Source organism: Crinia signifera, chromosome 11, assembly GCF_055691185.1.
Source record: "Crinia signifera chromosome 11, ASM5569118v1, whole genome shotgun sequence".
NCBI classification, from domain to species: domain Eukaryota; kingdom Metazoa; phylum Chordata; class Amphibia; order Anura; family Myobatrachidae; genus Crinia; species Crinia signifera.
The window spans coordinates 32,181,437-32,201,015 of record NC_139227.1 but is presented as its reverse complement, the minus strand read 5'-3'; the positions used below and the strand labels follow the sequence as shown (position 1 = coordinate 32,201,015).

At 44.9% G+C, this 19,579-nt stretch overlaps 1 protein-coding gene and 1 pseudogene across 1 annotated transcript; one reads left to right on the top strand and one right to left on the bottom strand.

The window, feature by feature from the left end:
* Window positions 1-377: 377 nt before the first annotated feature.
* Window positions 378-16,942, bottom strand: LOC146045140 (phospholipase A2, minor isoenzyme-like). Its single transcript, XM_083163837.1, has 4 exons — window positions 16,815-16,942; window positions 11,386-11,545; window positions 8,445-8,572; window positions 378-780 (listed from the first exon to the last, which is right to left on the bottom strand). Exons 1-4 carry the CDS (start codon window positions 16,867-16,869, stop codon window positions 659-661), a joined length of 465 nt encoding a protein of 154 aa, XP_083019963.1. The 5' UTR covers window positions 16,870-16,942; the 3' UTR covers window positions 378-658.
* Window positions 7,023-7,141, top strand: LOC146046520 (5S ribosomal RNA; annotated as a pseudogene).
* Window positions 16,943-19,579: the final 2,637 nt, after the last annotated feature.

Sequence of the window (19,579 nt, the reverse complement as noted above, 5' to 3'; positions counted from 1 at the left end):
CACGCGGTCAGTAACACGCTCATATTGAGCCTGCTGTCAGCAAAGCACATGCTGTAGGTGTGTGCTGCTGCCTGGGAGGTGGAAGGGGGGGGGGGTTGGAGGAGGGTCAGAACAGGGCCCCCGCTGGGCCCCTCCAGCAAGCCTGGGTAATTAGTACCCGCTTCCCCCCCTCTCTCGGCGGCCCTGCGGATCACCGGTTAGAGAGCTATAGGATTGCCAGTGTCTAGGTGGGCGTAAACAGGACGACATAGACCACGGAGAATGTCTATGTGGAAATGTTTAACACATGAAAAGATCAACATGAATCCGTCCCTATGTATGTTCCACGATGGGCTTTCCTTGTGGTGCTCTCATTAATGACAAATAGAATACACAAGCAGGAAAAGGTGTTCCTTTATTAAGTAAGATGACACTGACTACATTCCTCAAGATGTAGTTATACCTCACTGATTATTGGTAGTGCAGCGAGTGATGTCAGCTGTCAGATGGGACGGGACTACCAAAACTGAGGGTTGAAATTGGGGTAGAGACCTGTAGTGCAGATTGTATTGCACTACGTGTTACAGAGAGGATAGTGTAATAGGGAAATGCGTCAGCTTCCGTATGTCCAGACTTATTCGTTGATGAAACGCGTCAGCCTCCGTGTGTCCAGCTTCGTTCATTGGCAGTGCTTTTTCTTATCCATGTTCTTATATTGCTCATTATAGGTGGCTTGGGAGAAGCAGCGTGCGGCTTTTCTGTCACACTCACATATGTGCATTTCACATGGATTGTTTTTGGCTACATGAAAGAAAAATATAATACATATGAGCCAGTATAGGTACACTACACTGGGGTAACCATAGCCGAATGCATATACTGTATTATTGCCCTGGAACTGGCACTATATATATATATATATATTAGCTAAGCCCACTCAGAGCTAAAGCTTTGAAAGCTAATCTGCTACCTTGTGATTGCTTCTGTGTTTCTGTATGATTGTCCCTTTGTTTATGCATGTGTGAAAGAGAAAGTGATGTAGTTTCACTCGCTACCAGCAGATGGCATTGTTTCATTTACACACCGGCACTAGACATCTATCTATGAGACTAGTAAGCCCCCTCTAAGCAAATGCTTCGAAAGCTAGTAGATGTAGTTTCACTCGCTGCCAGCAGACGGCAGCGTTTCGGTTACACACGGATACCATGGACACTAGACATATATATATATATATATATATATATATATATACATACATATATATATATATATATATATATATATATATATATATATATACAAGTATATTGCAGTATATTGATAGTTATGGAACATTGAGCATATCTATAATATATATATATATATATATATATATATATATATATTATAGATATGCTCAATGTTCCATAACTATCAATATACTGCAATATACTTGTTATTCTCCATAGGCACTGTATGATCAGATACTATTATTGTGTATTTAATGTACCTTTTGATATCTCTTCTTTTTATATTACTTACTGCTGCCATTGTATATACACTGGGGTTTTGGTCAGGAAAAGGCTGACAAAGACAGAAAAAACGCTTTTTGGGCGCACTCCTTTTTAAATTTGACTGGATTAAGTGATTATTTTAAAACATAGCTTTTATTAGAGACTTTTATAAAATATATGGCACATTAAGAAAAATTAATTGTTTTGGATTTGTTTAGTATGTAGGACCTTTCCAGCGTTTGAACTGTGTACCGATAATTTAAAGAAAGAGTGGGAGAACAGTCTGCTGAAATGCTCCCAGGACCTGATGGGAATCCTGATTCAGCACAACCACCTCGTTTTGGAATCAGTTTCCAAAGAAGTTGAGACACTCGGCAAAAAATTAGAACCGTGGGAATCAAACACCTCTTTTCAACTGCAGTTTGAAAAAAACAAAAGAGACCTAGAAGACTACGAGAAGGTGATAATAGAAAGGAAAAAGAATAAATTCCACCGAGATCAAACTGACTTTCATACGGGACAAATTTTTCGCTGGACCAAACGCAACCAGCGCAGAAATCCAGACAGATACCAACCATCAAATTCCGAAACTGACCAGTCAAGCACGGAAGATCTGAGTGACGACAGCCAACAACAAGAGGACCCTCTATCTAGAAGACCAAGCAACCTAAACTACCACTCACAACCATCTGGTTCCAGTCAACACACATCGGAACCTTTTTTAGAGTACGGCAGGGGCAACAGAGGCCCAAAACAAAAACCAGACGCAGCAAAAAGAAGAGGAGGAAGAAACCCATCTCGATGGGGGCCACATATACCCAATCGATATCCCCTGAGGGGTGCGGAAACACAGGAACAGGTGTATCGCAATTACAGATAATCAACCTATCAGAACACATCCTATCCAAAACACAAGAGCAAGTTCTCCTAAAGGGGCTAACCTTCTGCCCCACATCCACTTTTGATAGGTTTCAGTGGGAAACCAATCTCCAACTATTTAGCAGAAAACTATTACTCACCAAGTTCCATGCGAAAAAAGATGACGATTTTACCCCCCACACCACATGGACAAACCAAGAATTGGAAGCTTTGCAAGCCTTGGAAGAACTTGATAGCACCACTACAAGCATTGAAACTGTAAAAAGACCAATCTGCAAAAAGCGATCCACCTTTTTTCCACCAGCAAACATCTGCCCCGAAATACAGGTCTTCACCAACATGGTCTCCCAAGACTTCGATCAACTATACAAGAAAAGGAAATATCACAAACATATAGGTAATACCAACAAAGAAGAAAGAAAAGCAATCCAAGAAATAAGAGAATGGAAAGATGTTCAAATTAAACCTTCAGATAAAGGAGGTAACATTGTTATATGGCCCCAGCACCTGTATTTACAGGAAGCCAACAGACAGCTGGATGACGCAACCTGTTACACAAAAACAATGTTTAATCCCACCTCGAATTTTCAGACGGCATACAATCGCCTCATTGATGAAGCACTAAAAAACAACATTATCACAAAAACTGAGTATCAATTTCTTCAAACTCCAAATCCTCGGGTAGCAACTTTCTATTTACTACCCAAAGTTCACAAAAATCTTAATGAACCCCCCGGACGCCCCATAGTATCCGGGAATGGGGCCTTGATAGAAAAAGCCTGTGTGTTCCTGGACACACATCTCAGACAATATGTCACAGCACTGCCCTCCTACACCCAGGACACTGCAGACGTGCTGAAAAAACTAAATGATGTCTACCTGGAAGAAAATAGATACTTGTCAGCATGGATGTGGAAGCATTATACACCTGCATCAGACATGACCTGGGCATGAAGGCGGTTAAATATTTTCTCGAAATGGACATTATTGGCGACTTCCAACTGTTCCTAATGGATCTACTAAATTTTGTCCTTCATAAAAATTACTTCACCTTCAACAATCGCTACTACATCCAAGGGAGGGGGACGGCAATGGGGGCAGCGTGTGCCCCCACATACGCCAACCTCTTCCTTGGATGGTGGGAGCGCGAGGTAGTCTTCAATGAAACCAATCATGTCTACGAAAAGTGTATAACAACATGGATGCGCTATATAGACGACATCTTTATGATATGGCGGGGTGATGAACAACAACTCCAAGAATTTTTGAATTACTTGAATACTAACACACTAAACCTTAGATTGACCTACACTCATGATCGGACCAGCATCTCCTTCCTAGATCTCAAAATTTACAGAGGGGCCCAAAACATCATCGAAACAGAGCTGTTTCGAAAATCAACCGCCACAAACAGTCTCCTCCACCAAACTAGCGCACATTTTCCACCCACAGTCGCTAATATACCAAAAGGAGAATTCTTAAGACTCCGGAGGAACTGCTCGAATGACGAAACCTTCAAGTCCAACTGCAAAGACCTTACTAAAAGACTGAAGGAAAGAGGCTACTCCAGTAGATCAATTAAAAAAGCAGAAAAGATGGTAATGACCACTAATCAGTCTAAGATACTGTTTCAAGAGAAAGGAGCCCCCTCCAAATCAACGGAAAACACCATCCGTTTCGTTGGCAACTACTGTTCTGAGTGGAGAGAAATTAAGAACATTGTACAGAACCGGTGGTCCATCATTCTCAGTGACAGCGATCTCGCCGCTAAACTGAGACCACAGGTAGACATGAGCTGGAGACGTGCACCAAGTCTAAAGGACCAGCTGGTGCACAGTCATTTCTCCAACACAACAACCAAATCCGCACTTCCCAAAGGCACCCATCCATGTGGAGGTTGCAAAATATGCCCCTACATCAACAGAAACACATCAATAAAAGACAAGTATGACAACACCATCCAGATAAAAGAATTCTTCAATTGCAGGAGCAAGAATGTAATCTACTGTATAACCTGCCAGTGCAATATGAAGTATATAGGCATGACATCCAGGATGCTCAAACAGCGGGCCTTAGAACATCTTGGCAACATACGCAATGCCCCTACTGACGTCACCAAAATGAAAAAACTAACTACAGTTGCCAGACACTTTCTCAAAACACATGCAGGAAAACCGGCAGGTTTTCAGATCTGCGGTCTGGAACAAGTACAGCTAGGACTACGAGGAGGGGATTTGAACCAAGTGCTCCTTCAAAAAGAGAGCAAATGGATCTTTAACCTGGGTTCCCTGACCCCCAATGGTCTGAACGAGGACATAAAGTATGGAGCTTTTCTAAAATAAAAACAAAAATGAAAAAATAAATATGAAACATGAAAAAACACAATAATCGAAACCAAAATTGACAAAATGAGGATACTAAGTATGGAGATTTTAAAACAATAATAATAAAAACTATAAAACGAATAATAAAATTGATCAGATAAATTCCACCCAAAATAACAAAAAAAACCAAAATAATGTCTAATAACAGAACCACACCATGCCCCACCCACCACCAATCACAAGGACATCATCCTTCACCCCATCACTATATAATATTACTATCCATCGTCACCTGTCAAATCACGACGCACTAATATCAACCCAACAGCACAAGCATCACATCACGTTTAATATTATTCACGTTGATGTACTCATTGTAATAACTTATCACCCATCATGCTATTTCAGGTATTATCCACACAGCCGGAATAGGGCTGTCTTCAGTGAAATTCCCTCACCCCCCAGATAACTGGGATGCACTTTGATGTCACTCATGTAACGTCACCGTCACTATAGAGTGTTTGTACTCACTTTCACCTGTTTGCCTGCTTCATTTTGTATCACCCCTTATTTATCTCACTTGCCCTTTTCCCCTTTTTATTTCCATTAATTCCCCAAATTATGAAATCTACAAACAACCCCCAATATTGCCGCAATCAGACAAAACAGTTGCTGCTATCAGTATGACACTTACCAATAAACAGAATGTAATTCTTTGGCAAATAGCCCCTCATTCCTTAATTAACATCGTTACAGCTACCATTAATCCTTTTCAGGTCAGGGTAATACCATATATTTCCCAGGCACGCAGCTAATACCTATCAAAGGAATGTTGACCTCAGGATTAATCTGCGGTTACACAAAGTATCAAAAATATACTTATATCAATACCGCTACAATGATAAGACATAAGATGAAGAAAGAATGATACACCAACCACTTTTGAGTTAAGAAAATGTACATTAAATGTATCAATGAACAATCAGATCCAAAAGCCGAGCACAGCAAAACGTCTGCTCTCACACACATCCGATTGGCCAAACGGTCTGTCAATCAAAAACATGGGAGAATAAAGTCAGGGCATCTGCCCTTTTCCAAAATGGCACTGCAGGAAGAAGCCCTATAGGCGAAACACGTGTCCAGCTCCACGAGCCAGTTCCCCCCGAGCCTCACCTCTCTGGCATCCATAGGCAGCATAACGGGATCCAGCCGCCGCTTCACCTACTCCGGGCCAACCAATCTTCATCCGGGTAACAGGTATCAGCGGGTCCGGCTCCCCGTCTCTCCGACTCCACGCATCCCCCCAGCCACCGGCAGTACTGGAATACAGCACCCGCCAACCCGGCGCTCTACCTCTCCGGCGCACACAGCACATCCTGACACGCTGAAGCCCGCCGTCAGCCGCTAACCCAGGCAGCGGCAGCAGGTACTTGGGCGCATCTCCCACTGCAATGTGCAGTCGGGAAGTGCTCCCATTCTGTTAACTTTGCCCAATACCATTAAGTGTCCTTTACTGTCAGCTCGGCACACCATCCACCCTGGGTCTTTCACGGGACATTTAGCTACAGAGTGTCAACACACACTGTGTCAACTAATACAACACAGTATCCATTTCACCAGCAGCTAATGAGCAGATCCTTTACCCACGCGAACAAGTAACTTTGTATCAATCATGCTTAAAACATGTATCATTTTGCCACTCCGTCTTTTTCTATCCCAAGCAAGTGAGTCAGCATGAGAAGCTGAACATATCAACTCAATAATAATATCCCTAACATCCTGAGTAATTGAACCTAGTACTCTCTGCCAACATCATCCACACAGGTGGATTTAACTGTGTCAACAATCGCAGCTTGTGCAGACTTTACTATTTCAGGCTCATAACCTGACAAGCACCAATTATCTGTTCAATCAATTGTGCAACAGTGTGTATATACAGGCAGATTTAGCCTTAAGTTTGCCACTACTCTTAAAGGTTTTCCACCTTTAGTTTTCCACAATTCTCTAAGATATATATGTGCGAGAGTATTTTTTGTGACCTTGCTGGGTTTGTCTATTTCATGCATAACTCATCGTGCCATATGACAGCTGAAAGCCTCTGAACCTATTTAACGTATTTAACGCATAATTTATATATAGTGATACACTTTGGCTCTCCTATTCACAGTTCGCCATAATACCAAAACACCGTTTTTTATATATATATATATATATTTTGCTTGTGACTTCGAGTATTTCTGCACATTTAGTCTGCCTCTCTCAAACCTATTGGTCGAGTCGGATGCGCCATCTCTATCTGTAGTCCAACAGCCTCAATGGATTGAAGTACACCGAATTAACCCAGATATATTGCCACCATACCCCGCTGGATTGCCCAAACCCTCTCCGAACTTGGAAGCCAAGCAGTGGAGGGCCAGGACAGTACCTAGGTGGGAGACCCCTGGGGAAGACCAGGTGTGGCAATATAAATATAAATACAAGGGAGGTGAATCGCCACTTCAATCCAACTGCTGTATATATGACTGCCAGATTGAGTACCATTTATGTCTGAGGCCCTTTTTGTATGGTAACCATTTTGGTATACCTATTGTGCAATACCAGCACAAAATTGTTGTCATTTCCTAAGGGGAACTGAATCATTTTTCTGCCTATGATCACTGGTAATCGTACCTTTGAGAATACAGTGCATAAATGATAAACTAACGTGTGATATAATAATTTTTACCCCTTAAACAATTATAGTTTAAGGATCACACTACATACTAAACAAATCCAAAACAATTAATTTTTCTTAATGTGCCATATATTTTATAAAAGTCTCTAATAAAAGCTATGTTTTAAAATAATCACTTAATCCAGTCAAATTTAAAAAGGAGTGCGCCCAAAAAGCGTTTTTTCTGTCTTTGTCAGCCTTTTCCTGACCAAAACCCCAGTGTATTAGCATTGAATATAAACGCAGGGCGCACCGCCAACCCCATAACTACACAAAACTTTTTAAGTAGTTTCTATAAGTTGGTTATATATCAAAATAAAATCATCTGTCCAGTCTGTGCGGATCTACACACCCTTGTTCACGCTGCCATTGTATGTCAGTAATGGAGCCTGCACACGTAGCGATATACAGGCATTTTCTGAGCGATCTCACGAGTGTGTAGGGGCCATAGTGATGCGCCACGCGTCACGATCTCCCGGCAATTAATAACCAGCACACTGGATAATAATCAGTCAGGAGCAGTGTGTTTTCACTGGAGAACATTGGCCCTGACAGATCGCTCAGCACACAGGCCCTTATTCAGATCTGAGCTCAGTACAAATTTGTTCTCAAAATGGGCAAAACCATGTGCACTGCAGGTGGGGCAGATGTAACATGTGCAGAGAGAGTTACATTTGGGTGGGGTGTGTTGAAATTTGCAGTATAAAAATAATGCAGCCAGTATTTACCCTGCACAGAAACAAAATAACTAACACAAATCTAACTCTCTGCCCATGTTACTTCTGCCCCACCTTCAGTGCAGCACTGGTTTTGTACTGCGATCAAATCTGAATAAGGGCCACAGCGCTGAAACATCGCTCTGTGCAACTCCACCCCACTTTGTACAAACGCCACGGCCAGTGTGATACACATTGGGTCTGTACATGCATATTTTCGCTGATACGCATGCACAGACCCGAAACATCGGTCCCCGGACCAAACTCACTATTTAGCGAGTAAACCTGAATCACCCCCCAGCCCCCCACTGTGTGAGGTCTGCATTGCAATAGCTCTTACTGGTGCAAGTCACGGTGTTATCAGAGCAGGTGTAGGAATAGAACTCTGTATAGGGGTTGTCAAATATGATGTTGCAGTTCTTGATTGACTTGTATTCTGAATAGCAGTTGTCATGGATCTCACAGCACCTGTATATATAAGAAGAGAGCAGAGTCTGTGATGTAAACTGTGGAAATACACCAATGACTGGCAATGTGGGCTGCAGGGCTGTCCTCACTCATGTGTTCAGGTTTGATGTTGCCCATATCAACCAATCAGATTATATCCTTTCTCTATTGCATCCTAGAAAATGATGGACAGAATCTGATTAGTTGCTATTGGAAACATCTCCTGTCATCCTGGATGCTGGTCAACATTGTGTCTAATTGAATATTGTTATCTCTAAGGATTTTATTAATATCACATAGTAGTTCTTCCAGAGTAACATGACTCTGCAGAAATATACACATAATCCTACATGTATTTACTTTCTGGTGCGATTAGAACAGTAAGGGCCTCATTCAGATTTCGGGGGTTATTCTGGTTGACGCCAAATGCCGGAAATCCCCCCCACTCGCGTGTCCTCAGGCAATTTGCAAGAGAACATTCAGCATTCTCATGGGGAAATCGCCCAGCCCGCACGCCCCCCGTCCACAATCCTTAGTACGTGCTCCCGGCGAACACCCTGCTTGCCGTCGCCGCACGCACCCTGCGTTTGCTCATGCACAGAAATGCGTAGACGCAAACATCGCTCCCCCATGCGAATGCACGCGGGAGCGAAGGGACCTGATAAGGTCCTTTATCGCAAGGCAAATTTTTTCTCAAATGGGGAAAACCATGTGCCCTGCAGGTGGGGCAGGTGTAACATGTGCAGAGAGAGTTAGATTTGGCTGGGGTGTACTTCAAACTGAAATCTAAATTTCAGTCTAAGAATAAAGCAGCCAGTATTTACCCTGCACAGAAACAACATTCCCCACCCAGATATAACTCTCTCTGCACCTGTTACATCTGCCCCACCTGCACTGCTGCATGGTTTTGTCCATTAAAAAAATGTGCCTTGCGATCATGTCTGAATTAGGCCCTAAATTCTTTGAGTGTGAGCAGTAATTACAGTTGCTTTATTTTACTGCACTAGAGGGCTCAATTTCTCTTATTCAGGTTTGCCGACTTTATAATTCTCCTCTCCGGGAGAAGCCCGGAGAGGAGAGTTCCAGCCGCCGCTCAGGGGAGGGGGCTTAAGTGTGATGTCACTAAGCCCCGCCCCATGATGACAAACTGCCAAATTCACGGATCTCCGTGGAGGGCTAAAATGACGCGATTGTGTCATTTTAGCCCCGCCCCCTTCTCTGAGACCCGAGGATTGCGGCATTTTAATGCCGCAATCCGGGGCGCAGGGGGGGCCCCCCCTGAATTCATGAGGGTTGCCCACCCTTCCTGGAGGGGGTCCCGATTTTCAGGAGACTCCCGGCCATTTCTGGGAGAGTCGGCAACCCTGCTCTTATTTATTCTTATAATTATATTGTACATATATATATATGTTAAATGGGGTGGTACTGTATGTTATTTCACAAATCATCATAGATTTGAGGTTTATACAGGTCGAGTATCCCGTATCCGAATATCCGTTATCCAAATTATTCCGAAAATCAGACATTCCAGAAAGTGAAATTTTTTTATTTATTTTTTTGCTAAAAACTCACTGGGGACATTTGTAACAGCATCACTGGGGACATGATATGTAACTGGCACTATATATGTGCAAGACAATGATTGCTTGGCATTCAAATTCAGTGCTGAGATAGTACACACATTTTGTTTCACGTTTTGAAACCTTGTTTTTTGAACAAATAACATATATTTGTGTGTATTTTATGTGGTAATAAAATATATTTGTGTGTATATTATGTGTTTATACAGCATATATGCAAGATACTTCAAAATACATCATTGAAATGTTAAAATATTCCGAAATACGGAATAATCCGTTATCCAAAATTCTCCTGGTCCCGAGCATTTTGGATAAGGTATACTCAACCTGTAGCATGATAGGTACACACATTGGGGTTAAGGTAACTGTAAAATAGCAAAACAGCAGTTGAAGTTGGTTACATTGATATATAAAGGTATGAAAGCATTCGCAGCAGTATAACAATTATGAAAAAAAAAACAATAGTAAAAAATATTGCATTAATAAAACCATTTAATCGATGGCAGGATCAATCGGGCTGCAATGTCTAGAGTACTGAGAGCAGGGTCTCGATGACATATATCCTGTGGCCCCAGTGCATACGCAGTCCCAAAACAATTGGTCAATTGCATAACTCCCAACTTACAGGGAGATGCAGGAGGGACACAGGGTTGATCGTCGAAAAAATGTTGGGGGCGTGACCTAATTGAAGGGGCGTGGCCTATACGCGCTGTTTCCCCGTGAGGTCACGCCCCCATTTTGACGCTATGGGGGCGTGAGCCTCTAGCCATGCCCCCAGCCCCCTGGCTGTGGGAATAGACGCTGTCAGCAGCCGACAGGGGGACTCCCAACAGCCCCTCCCCCTCTCCGTGGGACACTGCCGGCCGTGGGAGGGATGCGGGAATGTCCCCAAAAAGCGGTAATCGGGACTGTTGGGAGGTATGCAATTGTGACCGATTCGGGACTTCATGTGGGACTGAATCATATGCTGTAAAATGTTAGCCCTACAATACGATCACTATGGATTGCAATACTGATCGTTTTGCATCTTCAGAAACTGCCTTGTACATGAACCTGCCCCACAGTATCATCCCTTGTATAAGATTTCAGATGCATATAGTGGCTGTATGATTACACAGTATAATGTACTTTTTATATGTATGGTTTACACTTTCATTTCTATAAGCATTTAAAAAGCCTCTAAGAATACTGTACTTGCCTGTTTGTTGTAAGTATGTTGAGTATAAGGGACTACAAATATGTTTGTAAACCTACTTATCAAGTTCATCCATCGGGGTACCAGAGCCTCCCAATCCACAGTAGCATCCATATCCATTGTACTCATCCAGGGGTTTGCTGTTAGGCATTATGCACTTGATTATTTTCCGGAATTGTATGAGATTCCTGTGCTGAGGCATAGCAGACACAGCTGTAACTGATGGGAAATACTGTATTGTTAAAAATACTGGTGGTAGATGTGGGGTACAGCACATCATCTCTTATATATTTAGCCAGATCTGTCACTCATCCGCTGTGTAGCTAACGGTCCCGCCCAGCTGGATACACAAACCCGGCCCCCCTAGGGAAAAGACCAGTGTTTTATGTGTATGACGTTCATGTGTATGATGTTCCACCCCCTTGACATCTCCTCCCCCGCCCAGCCAGGGCTACAGTACACGCCCACCATCCACCATTACTCCACAGCCACCATCCACCATTACTCCCGCACCCCCCCTCTGCCAGCAAAACCCCCCCCGACACCCACGACCCCCCCCTCCCACGATTCGCGCCCCCCCTCCCGCGATTCGCAGGACCCCCGCGACACCCCCCTCCCGCGATTTGCGGGAGCCCCACGACACCTCCCGCGATTCGCGGCACCCCCGCGCCTCCCCTCCCACGATTCGCGGCACCCCCGCGACCCCACCTCCCGCGATTCGCGGGACCCCCACGACCGCCCCCTCCCGCGATTCGCGGCGCCTCCCCTCCCGCGATTCGCTGCACCCCCGCGACCCCACCTCCCCCCATTCGCGGGCCCCCCCGCGACCTGCCCTCCCGCGATTCGCAGGACCTCCGCGACCCCCCCTCCCGCGATTCGCGGCACCCCTGCGACCCCCTTTCCCCCCATTCGCGGGACCCCCTGCGACCCCCCCTCCCCCATTTGCGTGCCCCCCCTCCCGCGATTCGCAGGACCCCCGCGACACCCCCCTCCCGCGATTTGCGGGAGCCCCCTGCCATTTGCAAACCCCTGCCCCCTCCCGCGATTCACGGCACCCCCCTCCTGCGATTTGCGCCCCCTGCGATTATAGCCCCCCATGTCCCCCCCCATCCGTGATTTGTGCCCCTCCCCCCCCCCCCCGGAATTTTCGGACCCCCCTCCTGCGATTCACGGCACCCCTCGCAACCCCTCCTGCGATTTGTGGACCCCCTCCCGCGATTCACGGAACCCCACAGCATCTCCGGCGCCCCCTCCCGCGATTCGCAACCCCCTCGTGACACCCCACCCCCCGTGATTCACACACCCCTCCCACGATTCACGACGTCCCCCGCACCCCCCCCCCCCTCCCGCCCTCCCCCAATTCGCGGGACCCCCTCCCGCGATTCGCGAACCCCCCCGTGATTCACACACCCCTCAAAAGATTCACGGCAACCGCCCTACCGCGATTCGCAGCCCCCCACGACCTCCCCCTCCCGCCATTCATGACCCCCCCGGTCCCCCCTCCCGCGATTCGCGGACCCCCGCGACCCCCCTCCCTACATTCACGGCACTCCGCTCGCCCCTCCCTCCCGCGACCCCCCCCTTCCAGTGATTCAAGGCCCCCCACTGCCACTATTATACAGCCTCCTGCTCTCATACACCCCCTTACTCCCTCCCAATGCGAGGAGATGCTCACCCACTGCCGGGAGCTGCATACTGTCCCCCACCCTCATCCAGTTCTAGGAATGCCCATCGACCATCAATGATTTCTAATCATCGATGGTTTATGGCCGATGTTGAATACTTTGGGAGGACCAGATGGTTTCCCTACATCAATGGCAAAGGAGAACCAATCAAGTTTCAAATTTTTTTAAGGTGCCGGGACATGGAGCATAGCTCCGCCCCCCCCCCCCCCCCCCCCCACACACACACACACCCGGAAGTCCCGCCACCGAGTTCTGATTGACCCACTGCCTATTCAGTCAGATATATTGGATGACCATCGATAGCTACAACAATCGATGGTTATCCAAGTAATATGTTACTACTATCGATGGCATGGTGCAAAATCGCCATCAATGCCAACCATCGATGGTGTCTGCACCAATGCCCATCCCTACTCTGCAACAGCCAAAAACCTTTACTACTGCTCATGCCCACACACCTCTATCACTGCCCTGCCTCCTGATCTCCTGTCCCGTAACTTCCGCCAGTGGGAAGCCGTCACCCTGTGTTGCCCACATTCCCCTATCATGCTTTACCACCCAGCCTCCTGCTCTCATGCACCCTAACTCCCACCCAGTAGGAGGAGACACTGACTCAGTGCCACCGTCCTGTACTCCTGTACTGCCACGCTGGACCCTCACCCACTGGCAGAAGCTGCACAGTGTCCCCCACCCTCCTCTTTAGTCCCCCTTATGCCCACATACCCCTATCACTACCCAGCCTCCTGTTTTCTCAGTGGGGAGCCGCTGACTCAAAAACACCCTACTATACTATTGCACACACACATACACACCTCAACAACACGCACACCCCCCCCCACACCCACAAATGTCACTGTACCCTCCACACTATCAATGTACATCTTACTCTGTAACCGCTTTTTAATTAAACAAAACAATACACACCCCCTTCCACATCATATGCTCTCTATTTAACACATTTCACCTATAACTCAAGTTGCAATACAGGCATCTTACATACAATTCTAACCATATTTCTCACAATACAAACGTTCACAAATGAAGGGGGCGCAGCCCCTTACGACGGTGTGAAGAGCGCCCGTAGGGCCCGATGAATCACCTAGTAACATATATTACTTCAACCCATCCAAATCCTTTGCCCTTCATATCTCAACCCCGCCATCTTCAATAAACAATCTTAAAACTTCCTATCCCTTTGTCTGGAAGACATCACAGATAACATATTTAGGTAACATATCGAGTAGCTGACGCAATCTGTAAGGAATATCCTCAGTAGATGGCAATATAAAAAAAATTCCTGGCTGGGTAGAGTTAATGTAATTAAAATGACTATCCTACCCAAATTATTATATATTCGCCAAACTCTTCCGGTTCACGTCCCCCGAATCCTGGTTTTGCATCATGCAGTCCCTGATTCAACAGTTCGTATGGGCCCGTAAACGTCCCAGGATCGGTAGGTCCATAATAGACCGCTCTGCGTACAGTGGCGGATTTCAATTATCGATCTTAAAGAGCTATTACAATGCAATACTGCTCAATAGAATCTTGGACTGGACCAGAAGTAGAGATTGCAAACAGTGGGTGGAATTGGAAGGGGAATGTATGCAACAGTACCCAGAAATTTTCCCCTGGCTTCCCATACTGGTTAGGCCTCCTACTACTCACCCCACTGTTTCCCCTACACTCTTGTTCTGGAAAAAGATACGTGGTGACACACATATCTCCTCGACTTTTGGCCTCCTTACGTCATTCCTAGGCAATCCTGAGTTCTCCCCATGATTGATACTAGTACACTTCAGACTATGGGCATTGGAAGGTCTCTTTAGGGTGGGACAACTGGTTCAGCCTTCTGGTGTTAAACAATTTTCAGATACTGTATGTGTTTGAAGTGGAAAATCCCCTCCAATGATTTTTGGAAATACCTACAAGTTAGACACTTCCTAAACACAAATGACAGGGCCAAATTAGCAGCTAGGGAACTAACACCGTTCGAAAGACTGTGTGTATCCCCTATTAATCCCAGACATACGATCTCCACTTTATACAAGCTACTTCAACTTACTGAGGGCCAAAGTCTTCCTTCTTTTACCCAGAAATGGGAGAGAGATCTAGGTATATATAGTATAAATCTAGGTATAATATAGTATAAAGTGTTAATGAGATGGTACATGTGCCCTTTTGTGCATTTATGTACCTGCACTGTGGGGCATTTATGTACCTGCACTGTGGGGGCATATATGTACCTGCACTGGGGGGGGGGGGGGGGGGGGCATTTATGTACCTGCACTGTGGGGGCATTTATGTACCTGCACTGGGGGGGGGGGGGCATTTATGTACCTGCACTGTGGGGGCATTTATTTATTTATTTGGCACTGTGGGGGCATTTATGTATTTTTCACTGTGGGGGCATTGATGTGCCTGCACTGTGGGGGCATTGATGTGCCTGCACTGTGGGGGCATTGATGTGCCTGCACTGTGGGGGCATTGATGTGCCTGCACTGTGGGGGCATTGATGTGCCTGCACTGTGGGGGCATTGATGTGCCTGCACTGTGGGGGCATTGATGTGCCTGCACTGTGGGGGCATTTATGTACCTGCACTGTGGGGGCATTTATGTATTTGGCACTGTGGGAACATTTATGTAGCTGCACTGTGGGGGCATTTATGTATTTGGCACTGTGGGGGCATTTTTGTATTTGGCACTGTGGGGGCATTTATGTACCTGCACTGTGGGGGCATTTATGTACCTGCACTTTGGGAGCATTTATGTACCTGCACTTTGGGAGCATTTATGTACCTGCACTTTGGGAGCATTTATGTACCTGCACTGTGGGGGCATTTATGTACCTGCACTTTGGGAGCATTTATGTACCTACACTTTGGGAGCATTTATGTACCTGCACTTTGGGAGCATTTATGTACCTGCACTTTGGGAGCATTTATGTACTTGCACTGTGGGGGGCATTTATATACCTGCACTGTGGGGGCATTTATGTATTTTGCACTCTGCTGCCGTAATTTGAATATTGGAGACAACTGTGCTGCGTAATACGGCGAACTGATTGTTTGCCGTGGGTGCACGCACCCTGCGTCTGCACATGCACAGACGCACACCATAGGTTCCCTGTGCAAATGGGGGGCCGAATGAACCAGAATAGTGGCCATTGTCAGGTATGGTATAGTTTATGTAGCTCACAGGTATATGGAAATACATTATATCACATTTATCCTTATTAGCGTAGCAACACTTACTCTGTTAATAGGAACATTGTAAAAACTGCTTAAAAAACAAGTTACGTGACTACTTGATTTACATATAACTAATACCCCTTTCATACCAGAAGCAAATTACCGGGTTCTTGACCAGGTGCTCTTTACCAGGGTCGGTGAGCCGGGATTTAAGACCCGTGTTGACCCTTTCACACCAAAGAAAAACCTGGGTCTTTCAGCAAATTCCCGGGTTGAAAAGCTTTAACTCGGTAATTTCCAATGTCATACTGCATAATCTATCTATCTATCTATCGTCTATCTACAGGATAATACATATTCTCTGAAAGTGACATTTAATTATAAATGATTATTTATTGCAGTTATCTATTATTTGGCCCCCAGGATTGTGAGAGGACGATCAACAGCTGACAAATAGCAAATAAGAAAGTTACTTATGGGAACCATCTATACTGGAGCCAGAAATTAATTATCCAAAACAGCTACTTACAGTATGTGCAAAAGCTAAATAGTTTTAGAATTCGATAATGCTAAAGTAAAATAAGGGACATGCTTGTCTCCCTTCTGTAGTCTTACCAGCGAGGAGCAGAGTCAGGAACATGCAAGGTCCCATGGTGACAGAGTAAGACATGTACAATGGGACACACTGGTCTTATATCAGGTGGTGACCTTGGCTCCAGGTTATGGAACAGTGCGTTCCCTCTGTTCTCAGAGGGGGTGAATGGGAGCTGGCAATCATACACAACTTGGGGCAGTAGCAGAAGTCACATAAGGAAACAATTATTCCCTACAGTAACAAATGTTCTGGCGCTCACCTAAAGCTACAAGTTCATGTAAGATGTACAGAAGGTTCAATAGACTGAGGAGGTCTTTGTTTTATTACTGAATTCCTTAACCAATGTCTTTTGATTTCTGATGGGGCAGCAGGCGAGGCCTTACCTGCAAATATATACGCTGCCTAGCGAGCGGGTCTGAATTAGACCCAAACTCTGTTATCCGGATGACAGGTCGATAATTCCCCCAATTTATGTTTGTTATAATTAACTTTATTATACTTTCTAGTTTATCATAGTCCAAAGAATATCGCAAAAAAGTTACCTTAAAGGTCTGCACGGTGATGTCATCAGGCACTGATGTTGTCCGATCTCTTCATAGGGGAAGTAGAGGGGGGGGGGGAGCAAGGGAGGGAGGCAATGCTTCACATATTCCACCCCGTTTTGGAGGGTGTGCAGCATTAGGTGAAAGTGATGGGGTGGGGTGGCAAAATGGGGTGGAAGGGGTGGAGCAAGAGGGGATAGAAAGGTGTAAATGAGCATGGGGGGGTGGAGGGGGTAAGGCAAGAAGGGAGGGGGAGAAGGTGGAGTGGTGCGCTATCAATAGCAGCTGGCACTGGGTTGTCAGGCCCCCCAAAATTTAGAAATATAAACAATGGTGTGCCAGCGCTAGCTGTTCAAATCAGGTAAACAAGACGGTACTCATAAAATAATGATTTATTAATTAATAATATCACAATATAATCATCTGTCTCAGATCATATAAAATAAACGTAGATGAAAAAAAAAATGTATGGATAAAAATTTTTTGAGCAATAGTATAAGATATACTCTGGGTAGTATGAGAAATTGGGTCTAGGACTCCATCAAGATTACTTGGAGAAGTACAATTTTATATTACCATCCTTTATGTCTCCTGGTAGAATTGGTATGTCCAGGGATTGTTGACCCCAATGTCCTTTGCCCTATGATTTCAAGGGCTCAAGCCTCCCTATTAAGCATGTGGTCTCCTTTTGTGGCTGGATTAGGAACAATGCAGATATCCCAATATTTGAAAAGTCCAGTTTAACAGGAGTTACCATTCGTCGGTGGGAGAGTGGACTGGTCACGCTGGATGGATTGATAAGAGTCCAAACTGGTTGGTATCAGCTCATGAATGTAGGAAAGTAGAAGACAGAGCGCGCCACTACTTAAGAAGTTCCACCACCAGAAGAATCCGAACCGACAAATCACTGTACAACAGTTTTAATATAATTTGTTTAAAAATACAATAAAAACATTTTTATCTGTATGCAGTCGGTTAATCGATTCGGTATAACCAGGAAAACAACCAACGCGTTTCGTCCAAAGACTTCCTCAGGGGTAACTTTCTAGGTTGTGGAAAGAGGCCATATTACTTACTTTATATAAACAATATTTAGATGATGACATTTTAATACTCAAAATGTACATACCCGTAGGTAAATGAACGGTGAATATAAGTATTAACTCCGGGTAAATATCTTACTGACAAGATGTATAGAGATGTATAAATTGATCCCTTGGAGATCTTAATGCTAATGCAAAGCTGCATCTATAACACAAGTAACAACATATACAAAGGAAAAATTGTGAGGAGGAGAGCAGGAGCAAGCGGTTTACAAAAGGTGGCCATGATGAATTCAGCACATACCAATTTCCATATGTATCACTTAAAACCAGGTCTTGAGAGGATCTCTTCAAGCCAATTCCTTAAGTGTTCCAATGTGTTTAAGTGGTATCTAAGATATACCATAGTTGACATGACTATATTCTTATCAGTACGTTTAAATACATGTTATTTAAAACAGTGGTTTAACAAACACAAACATTTTTGCATACTCAAACAGTGTACATGCCAGGGTGAAATTTAGAGAAGGTTTCAGCCTTTACATACCTCAAGGAGTAGGATGTCAGCAGACAAATATCAACCAACTGCAGGCAACTCACATGGTTTAAGACCAGGGTTTATATGGGAAGTGATCCACTATGTCACTTCCTGTGGGTGTGTTTGGCCTAATCCGGCTGTAAGTGATTATTAAATATACTCAGGGTGTCTATTTGGCACTCAATTAACGTGATTGAGGGCCTTATAGAGCTTATACATCATACCATATGATAATATATTAAGTAGTGATGGTAGTTTAATCATTAAACCATTGTGGGTAACCGCGTGCGTTCCATTATTCGGTTCAGGTGACGTCACTTCCGCGGCGTCACTTCCTGTTACTATTACAGTATATGGAACATAGAACTCCGTTAAGAATTACTACATATATTAGGCTGTGGACTGATTTATAAGTGCAAAATAGTGATAGGAAGTGTTATATACATAGAATGTGTAGCCTGAATGTAGATGATGTCTTAACGTGAGTGATCGCGTGCGTTCCATCATGCGTGTCACGTGACGTAACTTCCGGTTTCTAACCCGGAAGAAAGTGATATACAGACGGCGCCAGCCTTATGCTTGCTGGCGAATCGCCAGCAACACGGCGCGCCATCTGACTGAGACGCGCGTGCGTCCCCCACGCACGCGCGTCTCAGTATCCG